At 37.7% G+C, this 17,794-nt stretch overlaps 1 protein-coding gene across 3 annotated transcripts in view; it reads left to right on the top strand.

Moving 5' to 3' along the window:
• Positions 1-16,205, top strand: part of LOC115211002 — a 333,205-nt gene extending 317,000 nt beyond the window's left edge. For all 3 annotated transcript variants that reach the window (XM_029779841.2, XM_029779843.2, XM_029779842.2), the window contains 2 exons: positions 7,199-9,248; positions 15,954-16,205. In XM_029779841.2, the coding sequence (XP_029635701.1) occupies positions 7,245-9,194 (1,950 nt within the window). In that variant the 5' untranslated portion in view covers positions 7,199-7,244 and the 3' untranslated portion in view covers positions 9,195-9,248; positions 15,954-16,205. The remainder of the gene's footprint in view (positions 1-7,198; positions 9,249-15,953) is intronic.
• The last annotated feature ends 1,589 nt before the right edge of the window (positions 16,206-17,794 follow it).

Consider the following 17,794-nt stretch of genomic DNA (forward strand, 5'->3'; position numbering starts at 1 on the left):
AAAAGAAGTATTTATAGAAAGATCAGACAAATAATTATGAAGTTTGGTTTGCAGGCTCCAAACTTCGGGTTCGATCCCATTTCGGGGCCTCCTAGGTAATTCTCTTTTTTTTTCTATAGACTTTTCGGTCACTGGAATAAACGAGTATTAGTACCAGATTCTAACATATTTGTGATTGTATGGAAGATAACCTTAAACGCCACATAAAAGCCTTCAATAATCTGCATATATAACTGGCGGTTACCAGTATTTATGCTTTGGGGGTCACCTTTATAAATCGGGTTAAAGAAGCATGCATCTGCATCTATCTTGTGAAATATTCCCAGTTGCCGAGTCAAATCCAAACTGTCCAGTTTAATACAGCGTATGTTGGTCATTTCTACGTCGTAACAGAAATTCTGGGGTCCGTCTTATACACCGGCCCCCGACGACGTCTGCGCTTGTTATTCCTATTTCAAGTTATTTGTCTACGTTTCTGTCTTTTGTATGGCTTCGGTTGGACTACCCGGGATGTTTGCAGAGCGACGAAACTGTACTGTACGCGCACATGCAGTATCCAAGCATTGCTGACCTGCGGGCTTATGTGAAACAGATGTTACAGCGAGTAGTTCGAATCCAACAATCATCCAAGACAATCGTAAAGATCGGCCTCACCTTCCACAAGGCAGGACAGACGGTGTTATTGTCTTGTGGCTATGGCATGAGAGGTTTTGTGATGCACGAAGCTGAAAAGATTGAGAAAAACACCTTCTTCTTGAGACAAGCCCTCATCGACATTTTAAAGTTTTACTTGGAATAGAAAGAGAGGGTGGGAAGGGAAGTGCTCTGCCCCAGAGAATTAATCAAAAAGCGGTCGGGTGTGGCAGAAATGGTTTGGGTGAATAGCCCTCCTCTGAGCATGCGCTTATTGATTGGAAAACTACAATTGCTCAAGGATTTGTGCCGTTGGGGGGTCACGGTGATCTTGGATCTGTGTAGGTTCTTCATTGGTTCTAGATGGTGGTTCTCTTGGATGAGGAGGACTGCATCATCCAAGTATTCACATATTTTGCATAGTCTTTCACTTGCTTCATTCATTGAACTGCGCCCATGCTGGGGCGCGAACTTGAAGAGTTTTTAATCGAGCGAATCGACCCCAATACTATTTTTTAAGTCTAGTACTTATTCTATCGGTTTCTTTTGCCAAACCGCTAAGTTACGGGGGCGTAAACAGACCAACACCGGGTGTCAAGCAGTGGTGGAGGACAAACATACATACTTGTGTGTGTATGTGTGTGCATGTGTGCGTGTACGACGACAACTATGATGTTGATAATGGTGGTAGTGATGATGATGATGTTGAAGAGGAGGAGGAGGGTAATGATGATTGAAGGACGACGGGGTAGGTAGTCTATGCATTTTATTCTAAGTCAATAGCATAGGAGTTGAGGGAGCTACGGTATTGTTTTTAGCAAGTGAATGTCTTCAGAGTGGTTCCTCCGCTGTTAATGAACTTTTTGTAAACATCTAATTAGAGACAATCCTTTTCGGGGATAACTAAGACAGCATTGCCTGTTGTGTCCTTCTTTTAAGATGTTCAGGTATGATTTGAGGGAGATTTGGCTGTTATTTTTAGTTGGTTTAGTACGACCCCATACAAGTTGGTTTGTTGTCCCATATTGTTAGTAGTATTAGTGGTAGTAATGATGGTAGTTTTAGTAGTAGATATTGTAATAGGGTAGCAACTTTTAGTGGTGGAGTATGGCAAGAAGGGGGGGAGTGCGTGTGTTTAGAAAAGATGAATGAAGAGAGATAAATGCGGAGAGAGAGAGAGGGGGGAGTGAGAGATGGGGGTGCATGTGAATAACCATCGTTAAAACTCCTAGCGCCACCACCGAGAAATCAATGAGGCGTTTCGTGTTTGTGAGGAGAATGTTATCCTCTTTCCTGTGTTTTCACTGACACAAAAGAAATTTCACGCTAAGTCAAAGGTCACAGCGTTTAAAAAGGAACATCTCTTAGAAAAAAACGCAGGTGACTTGTGAAAAGAAACCCTACATATTGACAAGGATGTAGATCAGAAAGAAAATGTTGAAAGTAAAATTACCTTTATGGGTTCGAGATAATATTAAAGCGTTGAAATTTAGGGATACAAAGCAACCGCTAATTTTAATGACAAAGGAAATGATTTCATCGCTTAGTTTTTGTGGGTTTTTTTTTTGTAAGTGATATTTTATTTGAATAAGCTGGTGATATTTGAGTGGGGGTAAATCAAACACCTTTCTATCATCTATTCCCGCTTTACTAACCTTCAGACTCCACTCTCCGACCCAGCACATTAATAGATTGATTCCAAGCTACTCTTATGCGTACCATACTATCAAATCTTATTGTCATGAATGAAAAAGAAATGAAAATAAGAAAAACAGGACTATCTTGAAATCTGATCTGAAGTCTATTGAAGTGTTGTAACAACTTTGTTGGTTACAAACATGAGTGGTCGGTTGGAAAGCCAACAATGATGTGTTATTCCAATCATTTTGGGGTCACAGAGCACTTTCCAGTTCATAAACTATCTGGAATCCTCGTTTAGACGAACGGAAGGAAATAAGGAAAAATAAAAGAACCCCCCCCCCAAAAAAAAATGGAAAAAAAAAAGGAAAGTAGAGTGGTGACTTGGCGGGAACGAAAAAGAGTCGCACAAAACAGAAACTTACAGAAGCTAGTTTTATCCTTCTACATTTTAAACTACAACCTAGCTGGAGCTAACTTTGTTCTTCATCCGGCTTTAATCGATAAATCCGCTACAACAGCTTAATCAGGCTGCGCTGTTGTTCTCTTCGCAGTATTTCTGAAACTGGAGGATGATGGAAAAAGTCGGATGACAATTAAAAATCGATGCCCCTTATCAAATTGATATTGTTCTTTGAGAAGAAATTAAAGAATTTACAGAAATTTATTTCAAGAAAATAATGATAATAATAATGCAGAAAAAATCAGATCATATTAATTGAAAATTAAAGTATTTCTGCCAATAAATTTCCTGCCTTCTCAGAAATAATGAGACTCTCGACTATATTATTTCGTCCTTCGCATTTGGGAAGACCAAAATCCTTCGGGTTAACTTTGTCAATACGAAATAAGTTCCATTTATAAAGCTGGAGTTGATTCAACCGATTACACATTCTCTTATCGCAAGGTTTCTAAACTTTGTAATTTTCGTAAGAAGATCAATAAGATTGGTTATTGATCTTTCCAGTCACAGTACAGTAAGCTAACATCAAATCAACTTTCGTCTGGGTGTAATTTTAATGGGTTAACATTTTCTTTTTACTCCCTAAATTAAAATGTTTTAGCTAGGAAACTTAACTAAATATTCATCATGCAGAAGTCATCCCTGGGAAATTTCCCGGCGTCTTTATTTTAAATATTCTCATCCATAACTGGGACTTCACGGGCACCCTGTACATTGTCTTCATTATTTTCGTGTTTGGTAAATACGAGTAACATGAAGGAGGGCCAAAACACGTCTAGGGTTAATCTAACTTACCACTGACCATACTCCCTCCAGTCCATGCTCTCCCTCATTTAAGTATAAACAATTGTAATTTCAGAATTATTTCCCCACGTCTTTGACAATGGTTATCATTAGTGACAATAATTATTCTTTTAATTACATGTATAGATTATACTAATTAGACTTTTGTTCTGACTCGTTACATTATGACTGTGTCCACATCAGGACATTTACATCTAGGTAGACTGGGCCCTGGAGAATTAGATAATGTCCTGGCAACAGACACAATGCTCGACTGAAGATTAAAAGCAATCGTCTGATCTTTCCATATGTTGTCTTCTTCTTTGACCACTCGACCAATGCTGCTGTAACCCCCCCCCCGCCGAAATTTATAAGAAATTATTATTTATCTCAATGTTTTATATTTATGATTGACAAGTGTTAATGGCATTGAGCGGTTAAAAACATCATTGAAATATAAAAAAAATACCCGAGAAAACAACGGGTATTAAACCGGATCAATCTAAAGTGCAGCTTTAGCTGTCAAAACTAGCACTGACGATGATAACACTTTGTTGACAAAGGAGATGATGATGAGGATGATGGTGATGATGAAGATGGGGGAGGTGTTGGTGGCGGAAATGGTGAGGGTGATGAGCGTGATGGTGATAATGGTAGTGACGATGATGGATTTGATGATGATGGTGGTGGTGGTGGTGGTGGTGGTGGCGAAGCTGGTGATAATGACATTGTTGGGGTGGTAGTAGGGATGGTGCTAACGGTGGCAGTAATGGCGATGGTGGTGGCGAGGGTAGTAGTAATGGTTTGTAGGAGAACAAGGTATAGAATTTAAGGTTGATGTTCGCATTCGACGGTTATTTGATGAAGTTGCAACAAACATAACTAAATATGTACATGGCAATGTCCTACACACACACACATACACGTGTGTGTGTCTGTGTGTCTGTGATTAGCACCACCAGGTACATAACACATTTCTAGTTACCAAATATTGCTGACAGATTTATAAATAAACCAAATCAACATAATTTCTGAAGCCGCACCAAACTCTGTGTGCGTGTGCGTCTGTGTGTGTGTGTGTGTGTGTGTGTGTTTGTGTGTGTTCGAATACAATACAAAATGTATATACACATATATATATATATACGTGTGTGCATGTGTATGTATGTATGTATGTATATTGACATGTATAGAGGCGTTATGGAGGGCATTTACGGAAATATGAGCAACGAAGAGAAACGTACTTTATAGTATTTAGTAATTCAAGTATTTGCTTGTGTCAGTGTGTGTGTGTGTGTGTGATAGGAGGAGGACCAGATTTTCCGCTCCACATCAAAAAGTGTGAGCCAGTTTAGATAACTTCCTTTCCGCGCCACTGAACGCAAATATTGGTAGAACTAGTTTCCTACGGATGTCATATTTATAGCAGTGACAGCAATGTAAATAAACAGCATCTGATAGAGGAGGAGGAGGAGGAGAAGGAGAAAGAGGAGGGAAGGAGGTGTGATGGCGGCAGCAGCGAAGGAAGGGTGGAGGAACCTATTATATATTCCTCACTCGAAGAAAAATTAAAGAGAGGAGCATGCTCAAAACTATCTGCTTCAGTATTAACACACACACACGCACGCATCATAGTCAGCATCATAGTCAGCATCATTTACGTACTCTACTCACGCTAGCATGAGTTGGACGAGTATTCACAGATCGAGTTAGTCCGTGTTCAGCGTGATATCTTCTCAGAAAACTACGACTCATTAAATATTTTCTACCACCGATTGCTCTTCCTAATACCAGCCATTCGTCAGGGTACCAATCGTGCATTTTATAACGGCATCAACACCAGAGGAACTATCTTCTCCCAAACATAATTCTTTCTTATCCACGATATCTCCATTCATCCAAGACCGACAATGTCACAAGAGCCTAATGCCGATGAAGTCCTTGTTTTTAAGTCTTTCTACATATTTTACCGATCTCTATTTGTCAAACCGCTACTTTATGAGACAAAGAGCTGCCTCAGTTTGAAACGGTATAAGTGCAAACGTTGCTTGTATACATATCTTTGTCGTACAATCAATGCCATTCCTCCCTGATGTTCTGCAAGGACATGTTTGGTCATGTGGAAATATTACCTCACTTCGAAATAGGTGAAGGGCATCTGGCCGTTGAAAACCTGCTTCAATTAACTCCGTTCGACCCTCACAATCATGGAAAAGTGGACGTTAAACGATGATGATGAGATTGTTAGCTGGGTGGTAAGGAGCTTGAATCAAGGTATTAATGTGTGTTATGCGATCAATAGTTGAACTAGCAGGACATAGGCTGACATTGGTTCAGTACTCTGACTGTTTAAGGCGCTAATGGTGGTGGAGGTGGTGGTGGTAGTAGTAGTAGTAGTAGTAGTAGTAGTAGTCTTCGTCCAGCATTTCAACTTCTTGTGAGCATCTCCATTGTATTTCTTTCTGCAGCGATCTCGGACCTTGCTCCTTGCTTCAGGATGCCAAAAGACCTCGAGAAAAGGGATGGCCGAGGGAATTCGGTCGGAGAAGAGAAAAGGATTGTCACGTTTTGGGGAAGACTTCAAACGAGGGTTGGGGTGGAGTACGTGAAAAATTTATGATGTTTAATAGCAATGCAGTTGTGACTGGGAATCCTTTTGAATAAAGACATTCCATGTATGACCATCATGTCTTTTGTTCAGGCATAGTGTATCTAGGCCAACGTTATTTTATGTATCTTTTTTAATGGCGGCGAGCTGTGATTTAAGGCAGATTTGTTAGCTAATTCTTGTAGGCTTTGCTCAATGTATGTATATGTTGAAAGTGATGGTCATATAAAATGGATGGTTGAATAACAAAGTGGGAAGAGTGTATTTAAAGCCATAAAGGGTATGACGTTAGACTTTCACACTCCATACCCTGCACGGACAAACACACACATGCACACACAAACGCACATGCATAGAACTTGTTTGGCGTCATATCAATAAAATGATGACGATGTTGATCACAGTGGTAGTGATGATGATGATGATGATAATGATCATCATCATCATCATCATTGTTCAAGGAGAAAGATGAACACTTATGCGTTAACTAGTTTTTTTACAAATGAATGCGGTTATGTAACTTGTAAAGGCGACAGGCTGTATCTTGTGACTTAATTACTTCAACAAAATTCTGAGAGAGATTTCAAAGTCACGAGATGTTACTAATGGATTCCATTCTTCATATAAATGTAGAGATAATTAGCGAAAATAATGGAAACAGAAAAGAATTTATCAAATTGTTTTTCACTTCTTTTTCAATGCATTTTGTTTTGTTTCTAGCGAAGTTACTCGTGCTTTTGTGTCACGAAGGCTATAAAACTTACACAATTCCCGTTATAACCGCTAGCAATCACGATCCACAACATCATATTCTCCAATTTTATATATTTTCTCTATCACATGGTCTTCTGATATTTTCATTCTTCGATTACAAACCTAAAAATTTCTTTTATTTTATTTTTACAGCGTATTTTAAAAAATAACTTTTTTTCGATTTTTATCTCAAATTAGTTCCATTAAAAGTTCCTCAATTTTTTAATATATTTTTTTATTATAATTTGTGAAGACAATATTACTCTTCTTTAAACTGTTTTTCTTAACTTTCATTGTCTTTCTTTTTCTATCTCTTTCAGGGGTTAACTGATGCTGGTTTAGGAAGCCGTTACTTTTGGATTCAAGATGAAGCTCCGTCAGCTAATGGTCAGCTCCTTGCCCCGAATGAGGGCCAGGAAGAAAAAACAACCGTCTTTTCAAGTACTGAACAATGAAGCACAACAGTACGACCGCAACTGCAATAGTTTTAGTCCAGAAATGTCCCCTGATATGAATGCAAAAGGTGACATTGATATTGTGAAAAATGTCTGCTTCCGAAGTGGAATCGAAAACAGCGGCAGTGTTAGTAGTGGCACCAGTAATGGGAACCACACCAGTTCAACAACTACCACAACAACAGCATCAATAACGCCAACAAATAATGTAGGCAATGGCAGTACAAACAAAACTGAGAACAATTGCCATGCTATAGACTGCATAGATGTTGTGAACTTTAATGTCAACATCAAAGGAGCACCTGGTGACAACAAATGCGTTTGTTGCGACAAACACATTTCACAGATTATGGCGTCATCTTCGTCATCATCATCACAAGATGCTGAAAGTACAGATAACGATGAGAATAGCAGCACCAGTGGCTGTAGCTCGGCTTCTAGCGACAAGCAGAACATTCCGAAGACACGATCTCGCATCCGGACCAATCCTTGGTTACCTTCACCAAGACCGACACCATCCACTTCACCAACTTACTCGTCTTCCTCATCCTCACTTACCTCTCATTCGCCCCTAGTGTCGCCACATATTACTAAGGGCCGATATTCACATCCGGCCGCCAACGCTGATTTCCGGCGACTTCAAGAAAATAAAGGATGTCGAGTACGCTCTGACCGCAGCTGGACACGAAAGTTCGTACTGACCAACTTAAACGCCGCAATTGGCAACGGCCGTCCACGTGGTTATTACTTGTCGGACAGTGATGAACAATCACCAATCGGAGACAAGAATGGGTCGATTACAGAAGAAGAAGACGACGGATACTTTGACCATCGAATCAGCTTCGAATATGAAGAAACACTGGAGAATTTGCTGGAAGGAGACCTCCAACAGCTGCGGAACGAGAGTTACCTTTCCATTCAAGACTTATTAACCGACGACTCTCGTCGCGATAAACGGAGGAGCACTTGCTCAGAATTCAGTTGTTGCCATGACGACAGCTGTGATGAAAGCGTTGCAGCCGACGCCATTAGCAACGACCTGGAAGGCTCATTAGTTTCATCAACTCTCAGCTCTGAGTTGACTGATATACGGGAAACAGACACTGGCTATTCGAGTTTAGCCTTCGACAGTCCCTCATCTGATTTAGACAAGGCTTTTGAAAATATTTCAGAACAAGGAGACATTAATGCTACAGTCCAAACTGGGCGAAGGAGCAGAGATTTATCCGATGACAACAACAAAACGGAAGACGAGGAATCCGAGATTCGGTCTGAATTAGCCGAAGAGAGCGAGCTTATGGATCTTTTCCGTGACGATTTAACTGATGACGAAGTGGTTGCAACTTTGGACGAATCGACAATAAAGGTTCTCCAATCTACCGATTGCTGCTCTGATGACGATGAGCTGTTGGCATTGGAAGAATCGGAAAAAGTATCCAGTCTTGTCGGCAAAAACCAATACGTAAAGCCTACTGGAAATGAGAAAGACAGTATAGCTAAAGTTGTGGTCGACGACGATGGATGTGTCACCGGTGCTGTGCCGCGTCGATCTCTCAACGAGATAAGATGCAGTCTTGAAGAGAAAGTCAACAAACTTCGCCAAGAGAAACAACTTGTGGAGCAAAAAATTCGTGAGGCGAAAGAAGCCGAAAAGATCCGAGTGCAAGAGAAAAGGAAATTACAAAAACACGTGATCATGCACCGGAAACAGATGCTTCTACAGACACTAACCAATCTAAAGGAGAGGTTAGAAAACCAAAGCACTCGTCTGCAAACAAGCTACAGCGCCGTTCTTTCGATGCAGCAAAGATTTGCACAACGCCAGTCGCCATTGCTGCTGATATCAGCGAGTAGCTCTTGAGACAACTCAACCAAAGATTTCTTGCTTTCAGGGCAACAATATCAAAATTACTAGGTGAGTCCCTTCACTTTAGTTTAGTTTCTTTTGTATACACACACACACACACACGAACGTGTGTGTTTTACATGTTTAGAAATACTTATCTTTAATTGTATGAATGTTTCTTTGTATGGGAATAGCAATTCTTTTTCGTAACATTTAACATTGGTTCGCATGTATTTAACATAATTTATGCAATCTTACTTCAAATCACCAAACTTATTCTTTCATGTCAACAATACTACGAATGTATTTCTCTCGTCCCAAGACTGGAGGTTTCGCCTTCTTTTCTTTTTTTGTATTGCCTCGTTTTTACTTTCTTTTTTGCCGTGTCTCCTAACACGTCACATCAATACTTTTAACAATCGTAACATCCAAGGGGTCAATGTTTAGCTCTTGTTTCCTGTCTCCCACGAATGTCACATGGAATTATCCATAACTGATTCTATGACACAATATTATACTAACGGCCATTTCGAACTTATGACCAGCGACTTCACAGACCAATATTGCGTCTACTCAAGCGAGCACACAAATTACTCTAGTGCAAAAATAAGACTTAGAGGTTAATAGCAAATCTGAAGTTCTCATTCAAGGACAGTCAGCGGCCTTCGCATGAAATATATTCATTTTCCCTTCCACTCTCAATGTTAATTTAGCCCTCAGTTCCCTACTCAGGTGAAGCGTATAGACTAAGGGGCGAAATGCTTGAAACCCTCAGCTACCGGCTGATGATGCAGAAGGGTTTCTAACACTGCAATGGATTTAGAAGAGCATGCAAAACCACTGGTTAGCTCCTGCAGTTTCTGCGCCAGTCAAAAATGCGTACCAACTGCCATAGTTACTGTAACTTGATAAAATGAAGCGTCCCCTGAGGAGCGATTGTGGTTGAGCATCTACATGCTTTTTGGAAATTGTGTTGCAGGGCTGCAAACAAAAATAATGGTGAAATCCGCATAGCAACTTTAATATAAACTCGTCTTTATCCTTATTATTATTATTATTATTATTATTATTATTATTATTATTATTATTATTATTATTATTACTATCATTATCATTATTATTATTAAGGCGGTGAACTGGCAGAATCGTTTGCACACCGGGAAAAATGCTTTGTGGCATTTGACCCGTCGTTACGTTCTGGGTTCAAATGCTGCCGGGGTCGACTTTACCTTTCATCCTTTCGGAGTCGATAAATTAAGTATCAGTTGAACACTGGGATCGATGAAATCGTCTACACCCTTCCCACAAAATTTCAGGCCTTGTGCATATAGTAGAAAGGATAATTATTATTAAGGCGGTGAGTTGGCAAAATCGTTAGCACGCTGGACGGAATGCTTAGCGGTATTTCGCCCGTCGTTACGTTCTGAGTTCAAATTCCGCCGAGGTTGACTTTGCCTTTTATCTGTTCGGGGTCGATAAATTAAGTACCAGTTGCGTACTGCGGTCAATCTAATCGACTGCCCCCCCTCCCCCAAAATATCAGGGCTTGTTTCTATAGTAGAAATTATTATTATTATTATTATTATTATTATTATATTATTATTATATTATTATTATTATTATATTATATTTATCTATTTACGCTTAAACACACATATATATGTATACATGTATATATATATATATATATATTATATATATATATATATATATATGTATACATGTATATATATATATATATATATATATATATATATATATATATATATATATATATACATACATGTACATATATATACATATATATATTATACATATATACATATCTATATATATATATATATATTATATATATATATATATATACATATATACATATATATATATATACATGTACATATATATACATATATATATATACATATATATATACATATATATATATATATATACATGTATACACATGTGGGTTTAAGTGTAAATAAATATGTATATATGCATATTTATGTGTCTGTATATGTGTGTGTATATACATATGTCATACAAAGGCATGCAATTAAAGATAAGTGTTCCTAAACACATAAAACAACATTAGCTGAACATAGATCTATTCCGTACATGTGTAGACTAGAGTATAATAATTTTTGTTGGCACACACACAGACACTCTTACCTTCATCAATATCTGAGTCTCTTTATGCAATTATTATTCTAATTATTGCTGTTGTTACAACGCTTTTGTGTATATGTCTGTCTGTATGTCTCTCTCTCTCTCTCTATCTCTCTCTCTCTCTCTCTCTCTCTCTCTTTCTTTCTTCTCTCAGCCTAAACATTTTGATTCCGGTTGGGTTCTGCTTATAAATTCCCCCCAACAGTCTTGGAGATTCCGCACAGTTGAATAATCATCACCATTCCTCCTTCAGACAAAAAGTTGAATATGCAGAGCACACACATACAAACACACACACACACAGGCACACACACACACACATACACACACACACACACATACACAAACACACACACGCACACTCACTCTTTCTTTCTTCCTCTCTCTCTTCCTCTTGCTCTCACGCACGCACACACATACATACACACATATACGTACATTCATTTATGCATACATATGTGTGTGTGTGTGTGTGTGTGTGCAGAAAGCCCAATAAAAACTATATGAATGACATAACGAGGCCGAACAGAATGCACAAAGTTAATGTACAGCTTTTGTGTATGTGTAGATGTGGGTGTTTGTGTGTGTTTGTGTGTGTGTGTGTGTATAAATATATGCATGCGTGTGTGTGTGTGTGTGTGTGTGTGTGTTTGTTTATTCAATGCTATTTTCGTCCCACTACGTTTACAATTAAAGCCACCACCGCTGTAAGATTGTCGTCAATGTTTAACAACGGATCAGGTTTGTTGGTCTCAACGAATCGACTGAATGGCTTGAAAAACTGCGATTATTCCACCCTACCACCCCTTCATCCACCCCACTGCTATTATGCCGCCCTACTGCCACCACCACCACCCCCGCCCCACTCCCGCCGCCGCTGCTATTATTCTCTCAACACGTTTTAGCAACACGTGATTACAAGAACTAACAAAAATAACATTTGTGCACACATACATAAATACACACACATACACACACACACACGATCACTAGCACACACAAAAATACACAGACACTCACACATTTACACACATACTTCTGCTTACGAACGTTTACACAACGACGCGCGCGCGCACACACAAATTATAAAGCGCAAGAAACCAAGAGTAAAAATGTTGTTTTTAGTGAAAATGTGGTTCAAGAAAATATAAACAGACAGAAACGTAAGTGGAGTGCAGTGAGGGATTGTTTCAACGGAGCAAATGGGAGGGGAGGCTCTATTCTGACTTGCTAGAAATAACAACTAAATTACCCACAAAACAAAATGTACTTTCTCATCCATTTCAGAAAACAGAATATACTTAAATCGTCATATTCTCTTCTCTTGGATAAGGTTGTCGTAGTTTCAAATAGCGTGAGAGACTTAAGTGTAAGTATGGACAACGGCCTAAACTAGAGCGCACACATCATTAATAGAATCAATATGGCCCGTAGAAAGTTCTCATGAAGCCTGAGAACTTTCCAGTTCAGAGATTCTGATACCGACATTCTTCTCTACATTTTCCTGGCCACACCTACTGCTGCCCGTTTATGAACTTTATAAGCAAAATAAAAAAAAATTAAAAAAAGGTTACGGAAAATGAAGCCTTCAAAGATCGATCACAAAGTATAAATAAATATGTGCCGGTGGCACGTTAAAAGCACCAACCGATCATGGCCGATGCCAGACTCCCCTGGCACCTGTGCCAGTGGCACGTAAAAAGCACCCACTACACTCGCGGAGTGGTTAGCGTTAGGAAGGGCATCCAGCTGTAGAAACAATGCCAGATCAGACTGGAGCCTGGTGCAGCCCCTGGCTTCCCAGACCCCTGTCGAACCGTCCAACCCGTGCTAGCGCGGAAAACGGACGTTAAACGATGATGATGATGGTATGACAGGTTATCACTGTTGGGATCGCTTCAGTCTTAAACGCCAATATCATTTGTACAACGTGGGGAATATTCCAGAAATCACAGTCTAAATGATACTGATTCCAAGTTTACGAGTCATCCAAGATTTGACCCCCGGAACTATGCGCCCCTACAAGAATCAAACTCACATTACATCACCAGAATGCGGCCCAGTTTTTCACTCCAGCTGGTCCTGCCCTATTCAACCAAACATCGGGATAGAAGTCAAAGGAGAAAAGACCCCATAACGTTCAAATGGTACAGGGATAAATTCCTTCAAGAAATACCAGACAAACCACTGACAATTGGATATATCTCAGCAGAATGAGTTATGATGCCCTTGCACGGACTTGTGCCTCGTGGGGTGGGGGTAGCTTTCTAGGTGCAATCCCTTGCTCATTCATGACCGAAGGGGGTCTTTACTTTACAATATATATATATTATATATATATATATATATATATATATATATATATATAACGAAATCAAACAGTCCACGGTCAATTATGGACGTACGTTTCTGGATTAGAATCAAAGATTCATTTCCTTTATCAACATAATATTCCGGTAAATAAATCTAGAAATGCTAGGAAATCTTACCCTCCATATTTCCGACCAGGCGACATCGGGGCATACAGAAGCTAATCAGCATATCCACATTTATATAGACAAGTGAGGGAATACGAATTCACTTGTTCTCTCTCTCTCTCTCTCTCTCTCTCTCTCTCTCTCTCTATATATATATATATATATATATATATATATTATATATATATATAGGCGCAGGTGTAGCTGTGTGGTAAGTAGTGTGGTTCTGGATTCAGTCCTACTGCGTGGCATTTTGGGCAAGTGTCTTCTACTATAGCCTCGGGCCACAAAAGCCTTGGAGTGGATTTGGTAGACGGAAACTGAAAGAATCCCGTCGTATATATATAATATAATATATATATATATCTATATATATATATATATATATATATATATATATATATATGTATATATATATGTATGTATTTGTTGTCTGTGTTTGTCCCAACCGTCGCTTCACAACCGATGTTGGTGTGTTTACATCCTTGCAACTTAGCGATTCAACAAAAAGGGACCGATAGTGTAAGTACTAGGCTTACAAAGAATAAGTCCTGAGGTCGATTTATTCGACTAAAGGCGGCACTGCAGCATAGCCACAGTCAAATGATTGAAACAAAGAAAAAGAAAAAAGAATATATATATATATGGTGTATGTATGCATGTGTGTATGTATGTATGTATGTATGTATGTATGTATGTATGTATGTATGTATGTATGTATGTATACATGTCTGTATATGTATATGCGTGTGTGCTTATGCGAGTGTGTTTGCCACCCGCACCCCACCACTACTACTGCTTGACAACCAGTGTTGGTTTCTTTACGTCCCCTATAACCTAGCGGTTCGGCAAGAAAGAAACTGATAAAATATGTTCCAGACTTAAAATAAGCACTGGAGAGGGAGAAAGAGAAAGAGAGAGAGAAAGAGAGAGAGAGAGGAAAAAGGTGTGATGTATAACAATGAAACTACTTTAAATCAGAAAATATTTTTTTTACTGGTTGATTGCCGGTCTGAAAGAGGTTTGGTGCATAAGTATTGGAGCAGAGTGTGATGTTATGGTGCTTTGCCATCCATTGTTGTAAAAGTGAAACAGTGCCACAGTGAGACTCTTTCATAGAAGTTAAAAATCTGTGGATAAATCTTGGAATAGGGCGCGCGCGCACAAACATACACGCACACACACACACACACCACACACACACACACACACACTACATACATATATATATATATATATATATATATATATACATATATATATATATTACATACATACAATTAATATAATTTTTCTGAATCTTCAGATTTTAATACGCTAGACCACTGGTTTTAAATTGATATTAGTTAAATTAATATTCAATTTGTCACCCTTATATATATGTGTATGTGTGTGTGTGTATGTGTGTGTGTGTGTGTGTTTATGTATGTATGTATGTATATGTGTGTGTATATATGTATATGAGTGTGCTTATGTGTGTGTGTGTCCCATACAGAAGTTAAGACTGTGGAGTAATCAACTTTAGAGATGAGGATAAATTTTGGAATAGGGCGCGCACACACACACACACAAACACAGAGTCAGAAAGCAAGCACGCTAAACTTATTTTCACATTCATTCTATGTCTAGCAAATGCCTCATTTACAAACGAATGTTATTCATATTCAACAAATTGAACACATAATAATAATAATAATAATAATAATAATAATAATAATAATAAGGTAATCAGAATGGGGAATCTAAAAACAGAAACAATTCCTATCATAGTAGGTGCATTAGGCATGATAAAAAAATATTCAGACAAATACATAACAAAAACACCAGGACTTACGAACACATATAACATACAGAAAATTGCACTACTAGGCACTGCACACATCCTACGCAGAACACTTTCCATACAATAAACATCAGAGCATCACAACAAATCACAGCACATACCTAAGGCACATAGAGCTGCGCTCGGTAGTGAAGTGAAAGCACGCTATAAAAATAAAACTACTGAATGATAATAATAATAATAATAATAATAATAATAATAATAACGATGTTAATACTAACAATTGCATTCATATTTTCCTATTTTCCAATTTTAATGTTCATGTTTTATTCTTTCATTTTCCAGAATGTGTGAGCCCCACCCAAAATACAAACGAAAACTGAAAGAAAGACAGAGAAAAAAAGAAAGAAAGAAAGAAAAGACAAACAGAAAAAAAAAGTTTCTCTTCCATGACCCACTTAGAAAATTCATGAACAATAAAAACAACAACAGTAAGAAGAAGAACAACATCAGTCGTACAGAAAGAAGATGGGAGAGGGTTCGAATGAGGACATCGCAACTATTTTGACTTCAGGTTGAATAGAAAAAGAAAAAAAATTATAATCTGTAGAATAGAAGATGATGTATTTGGAGAGTTTATCATCACACCTCTCTGACTGTATTAACGGTAGCAAGGCGAAGAGCAAGGGGCAGGTCACAAAAGGTCACAGAAGGTCACAGTAGAAATAAATAATTAAATAAAGTCTAGAATCCGACAGGTAGCTGTAGAAACAATAGAAATGTAGAAATGTTTAATTCAGAAGCTTATTGCCACGAAAATAATGTCCGCCATGAACTAGAAACTATAGAGCAGATATAAAAAAACTGCAGCAGGTGTACCAAGGACATTAAAGAAATATGTAAAGAGATTAGGGAAGAGACGTTAGTGATTCGGAAAGATGTTAAGACAAACTACAAGAAGTTCAAATGAAATTTAGGATAAGAACAAAATCTGATAATCAAGTTAATAATTGATTGTTGATGACTAGATTGATAAAATATATAGAAAAAATTATAGATCAGCAACTAACTAAAAGGTATATTTGGAAGTAGAAATAAGCAAATGTAGAAAGTACAGCCATGAGTTTCTAATCTACAGAGAAATAACATAAAAACATCAGAATTTCCGATTTATAGTGATAGATATTTATTTATTTAAATATTGATAAAACAAAAAATGATTGGTGCTGTTGTTGCTGCTACTACTACTATTATTATTTGCATCTAAAATTAGTTTCTTTCACTTTCTCCAGGCTTTTTGGACCAAACTTATCCCCCCACCTTTTACACTTAGATTTCTCATTTCTTTCGCTTTAAGTTTTTTCTTCAATTTGCTGTCCTCAGACTATACATTCATAATTTTATTTGTAACATTTTACCAACCAGATTAATTCCTCCTTACCAAATAGATATTTTTACAGCTACATACACAGAGGTGTGTGTGTGTATATATATATATATATATATATATATATATATTATATATATATATATAATATATATATATATGTATGTATGTATGTATATATACATACATGCATGCATGAATATGTACATACATACATACATACATACATACATACATACATACATACATACATACATACATACATACATACATATAAGCATGCAGAGTAGCTAGTCCTGGTAAATATCCAAACTATAAAAAAAAAATTAATATTTCACTCCTCTTTTTACTCTCCATTCTTCTAGATCTCACCTCGCCCCTCTTCAGTTTCTATATAAAACGAATGTTATATTATTTTTATATTTAAAACCACAATTTTGTGTTTTCCTGTGACGCCTGCCGAGCCTAACAGAAACTCTGTCACAAAGTCCAATCTCTGTTAAAATCCTACCGTTAAACATCAAAAGTCAAGGGCCTATTGTAAGAAATTAAAACAACATTTTTTTTTTCTTTTTTCTTTTCAGCTAACAATCACCACTCATCAACATGAAGAATTGGTGAACTTTCTTTCAGCATTTTCAAAGTATTCTCCCGCCCCACCATTCGTATTTTGCTTGTGTGTATGTGTGTGTAGATTCTTCAGTCATTTTCTCTATTCTGTTTTGTTTTAGCATTTAACTATTTATTGAATATTTATTGATGTATATGTTTTCCTTCTACACATAATTTTATTTCCATA

Source organism: Octopus sinensis, linkage group LG4, assembly GCF_006345805.1.
Source record: "Octopus sinensis linkage group LG4, ASM634580v1, whole genome shotgun sequence".
Lineage (NCBI taxonomy): Eukaryota > Metazoa > Mollusca > Cephalopoda > Octopoda > Octopodidae > Octopus > Octopus sinensis.